The following is a 4744-nucleotide window of genomic DNA, read 5'->3' on the forward strand; positions in this document are numbered from 1 at the left end:
CCCCCCCCCACCACCACCACGCACACTCTGCCTGAAAAAGTAACTCCTTTTTAAATCTTGCTCCCCCACCACCTCACCTTAAATCTACACCCCTCTGAGTTCTGGACTCCCCCACCCCCAGGGGGAAGAAAGATCTTGTCTATCCGGGCCCCCTCGTGGTTTTGTAACCCTCGACAAGGTCACCCCTCAGCCTCCGACGCTCCAGGGAAAACAGCCCCTGGCCCATTCAGCCTCTCCCTGTAGCTCAAACCCCTCCAACATCCTTGTCAATCTTTCCTGCACCCTTTCCAGTTTAATAACATTCTTCCGATAGGAGGGAGACCAGAATTGCACGCAATATTCCAACAGCGGCCTAACCAACGTCCTGTACAACCGCAACATGACCTCCCAACTCCTGTACTCAATACTCTGACCAATAAAGGAAAGCATACCAAACGCCACCTTCACTATCACCACATAAGATAATCAAAGGGTTAGATAGGGTGGACAGAGAGAGCCTTTTCCCTCGGATGGCGATGGCCAGCACAAGGGGACATAGCTTTAAATTGAGGGGGTGATAGATATAGGACAGATGTCAGAGGTAGTGTCTTTACTCAGAGAGTACTAGGGGCGTGGAACAGCAGTAGACTCGCCAACTTTAAGGGCATTGAAATGGTCATTGGAGAGGCACATGGAGGAGAATGGAATAGTGTAGGTGAGATGGGCTTCAGATTGGTTCCACAACATCGAGGGGCCGAAGGGCCTGTACTGCGCTGGAATGTTCTACATTCTATGTTCTATCCTATCTACCTGCGACTCTACTTTTAAGGAGCTATGAACCTGCACTCCAAGGTCTCTTTGTTCAGCAACACTCCCTAGGACCTTACCATTAAGGTCGGTCGAATCTCAGATGGCGATGAAACAGACTACAGACGGGAGATGGAAGACCTGGCCAAGAACAACTTAGCTCTCAATGTCGGCAAAACCAAGGAACTTTATTGACACCCAGCGGGATGTTACTCATGCCCCACCCCCCACACACATTAACAGCACAGAGGTGGAACGAGTAGAGAGGGTCAAGCTCCTGGGAGTGGTCATCCACAACAAACTTTCTTGGCCTCTTCATGTGGACGCACTGGTTACACAGGCCCAACAACGTCTCTTCTCCCTCAGGAAGCTGAGGAGATTTGGCGAATACCCTCGCCAACTTTTATCGGTGCGCCATCGAGAGCGTTCTGTCTGGATGTGTCCCGACCTGGTAACGGCGACTGTGTACCCATTCAAGGTCGGAGAGGGTTACAGAGAAGGGTGAACCCGGCCTGGACACTCACAAAGGCCAACCTCCCATCGATAGAATCCATCTCCCAGGCCCGCGGCCAGGGAAAGGCCGCCAGCATTCTCAAAGCTCCATCCCACCCTGGCAATGTATTTCTACAGCCTCTACCATCAGGGGGAGAAGGTACAGAAGGCTGAACACACACACACACACACACACACACCAGCCGGTTTAGGAACAGTTTCTACCCTACTGTTGTTAGAACACTGAATGGACTCGCAAACTCTTAACATTCGCCTGGACCTGTGTTTTTGCTGCTGTTTACCTAATATTTACTTATCTATACTCCTTAACTCTGTGATCTGCCTGTATTGCTCACTAAACAAAGCTTTTCACTGTGTCTTGGTACACGGGACAATAAATTCATTTCAATGCAAAGCCCACCCGCCCACTTTCCCCCACCCTGGTTCGATTCCATTCTTGGGCACGTGCGAGATACGTACCGTTGAACACAGAACATGGAAAAGTACAGCACAGAACCGGCCCTTCGGCCCACGATGTTGAGCCGAGGTTTAATCCTAATATAATAACTTGACCTACGCACCCCTCAACTCCCTGCTTTCCATGTGCATGTCCAGCAGTCACTGAAGTGTCCCCAATGACTGCTTCCAACACCACCGCTGGTAACGCATTCCATAACATTCACAACTCTCTGCGTAAAGAGCCCTACCTCTGACGTCTCCTTTATACCTTCCTCCTAATACCTTCAAACGATGACTGCTCGTACCAGTCAGTCCTGCCCTGGGGAAAAGTCTCTGGCGATTGACTCTCCTCTGGTTATTTTGTACACCTCGATCAGGTCTCCTCTCTTCCTCCCCCTCTCCAGAGAGACAAGTCTGAGCTTATTCAACCTTCCTTCACACGGCCAGCCCTCCAGTCCAGGCAGCATCCTGGGAAACCTCCTTTGCACCCTCTCCGAAGCCCCTGTGTCTTGCCTATAGTTGGGCGACTGGCCCTAATGTTCCAAGTGGGGCCTCACCAGGGACTCGTAGAGCTGCAGCAAAACCTCTTAAACTCGATCGCCCTGTCAATGGAAGCCAAAAGCACCACGTGCTTTCCGAACAACCCTATCTGATTGGGTGGCAACGTTGAGGGATCTATGTTGTTGCAACACCCAGATCCCTCTCTGTTCCGCCTCACTGCTCTTCCCCCTCCCCGACCATCCCACGGGCACATTGCCGTCCGTTACCCCCCCCACCCTCCCCCCCCTCCATCTTACCGTCGCTCCGTTTCCTCTTCCTGCTCCTCACCGCGATCCCGAGCAAGCCATTGATGGAGTAGGAGGAACCCAACGTGTCACTGGCAGGGGGTGACTCGGGGGGCGTGACTGTCGAATTCGGGACTGTCGGGGGGAGCGGTTGGTGGGCGAGACCGGAAGGAAAATGAAAAGACGTCAGCTCTCCCAAATTTCCCGCCCTCCGCCCCCGCACCTCGCATTATCCACTAGACGGATATTCTGGAGATGACACTGGGGATGGGCTCATGAAGGGAGCCCATCCCTCTAATGGCAACAAGGATAGAAACCTCCCCCGCACCTCCCCCTCCCAGGTCCTCACCGTCCACCCCACCAACCTTTGGATCATCCTCCGCCATTTCCACCACCTACAATCGGACCCCACCACCACCCTCTCAGTCCCTATCTGCATTCCGTGGAGAGCACTCTCTCGTTGGGTCAACGCCCCCACCCTACCTGCCCTGGCACCTTGGCTTGGCACAGCAAGAGGTCTAAACCCTGCGGCCCATGCCTGGCACCCCTCCCCCCCCCCCCCCCCCCCCCCCCCCCCCGCCCCCCCCGCCGCCCCCCCTCCGAGACCCCCAAAAGGATCCTCCCGCATCTGTCGGTCCGTTGCTCCCCATGCGGTCTCCTCCACATCAGGGAGACGGGACTGGTGGGATTATTTCAGGGAACGTTTCCGGGACGCACGCAGCCAATCACGTGCAAGTCCTGGGCCTCCTCCACCGCCAAATCCCAGCCACCCGATGCCCAGAGGAGGGACGCCTTACCTTCTGCCCTGGGACCCTCCAAACCGCACGGCATCGACGTCCCCTTCACCGACATTCCTAATGGTGGGCCTATGCTCGAGACCCATCAGAGTTGGCGGGATAAGATGGCGGAGGAGGGGCTGAATGGCCTCTTCCCTGCTCCCGGATCGCACGCCCTCCCTATTGGAGCATCCGGACTCCAGATCTTTCCAGTGGTTCGGAAAGAAAAGGAACAGATCCTGCCCGGGGCCGGGGGGGAGGGCAAAAAAAAATAGCTCATAGATGCCGAGAATCGAATCAAAATGGAGGGACGGCGACAAAATTGCTTTTCCCATTCGCCCTGGAAGCTTCCGGATTGAGAAGGCCTCAGATGTGTCCGAGATAGGATGGGGATCTGATCTCTCTGGCAAACTGCACTCGGATGAGGGGGTCAGCGCTGAGAACGAGAGCTGCGTGTATCCTCCTGTGCGGCTCCCATCTTCCCCGGGTTAGGCTGCAGTGCCGTCGGAGCAGGGAATAGGCCGGACCGACGTTCCTCGTGTCCGCTCTCCTGCCTCCGTCCCCCCGCCCCCACCCCTCCCCCAGCCTCCCACACCTCCCTGACCCCCAACCGACCCGGGAATCCAGTAACCCACCTCCAGTCGCCCCCACCATCGTCTCACCGTCGGCACGGTCAGAGTGTGGGATGGGCCACATAAACAGTCCCAAGGCCCCGGACCCTGGTGCTGCCGGTCAGAGATGTCGCCGAGCGTGCGGGAAAATGACCCGAGCCGAAAGTCATAAAAACCAGGCCACCGCCAGCACGGTCATCCCAAGACGCCATCTTGGGCGAGGCGAGCACGTAAAACAGGAGCGGCTTTTCTCTGAGGTGTCCGGCCTGGAGTCGAGATGAGAGCTGGACGGAGTTCGGATCGGGCAGGACTGAATCGGACGGGGTTCCGGGGCGGAATCGACGACGTAACCTGGAGTAACGATCATTTGACCGAGCGACCCGTTTGATCTGTTGCAGTTGAGATAAACTGACCTCCTTTGTTCGGTCTGACCTAACGTGCGAATTCACGTCAAGAACAGCACGGTCCTCTGCTTTTTGTCATTTACATAAATGATTTGGATGCGAGCATAAGAGGTACAGTTAGTAAGTTTGCAGATGACCCCAAAATTGGAGGTGTAGTGGACAGCGAAGAGGGTTACCTCAGATTACAACAGGATCTGGACCAGATGGGCCAATGGGCTGAGAAGTGGCAGATGGAGTTTAATTCAGATAAATGCGAGGTGCTGCATTTTGGGAAAGCAAATCTTAGCAGGACTTATACACTTAATGGTAAGGTCCTGGGGAGTGTTGCTGAACAAAGAGACCTTGGAGTGCAGGTTCATAGCTCCTTGAAAGTGGAGCAGGTCGATAGGATAGTGAAGGCGGCGTTTGGTATGCTTTCCTTTATTGGTCAG

General features: G+C 54.9%; 1 protein-coding gene across 1 annotated transcript in view; it reads right to left on the reverse strand.

Moving 5' to 3' along the window:
- LOC122547456 (paired box protein Pax-8-like) overlaps positions 1-4744 on the reverse strand; it is a gene marked incomplete at its 3' end in the record, with an annotated part of 19804 nt that overhangs the window by 5905 nt on the left and 9155 nt on the right. The window contains exon 4 of the mRNA XM_043686078.1: positions 2535-2657. Within this exon, the coding sequence (XP_043542013.1) occupies positions 2535-2657 (123 nt within the window). The remainder of the gene's footprint in view (positions 1-2534; positions 2658-4744) is intronic.

The sequence above is a fragment of the Chiloscyllium plagiosum genome, unplaced genomic scaffold (assembly GCF_004010195.1).
Source record: "Chiloscyllium plagiosum isolate BGI_BamShark_2017 unplaced genomic scaffold, ASM401019v2 scaf_10045, whole genome shotgun sequence".
In the NCBI taxonomy this organism is placed as follows: domain Eukaryota; kingdom Metazoa; phylum Chordata; class Chondrichthyes; order Orectolobiformes; family Hemiscylliidae; genus Chiloscyllium; species Chiloscyllium plagiosum.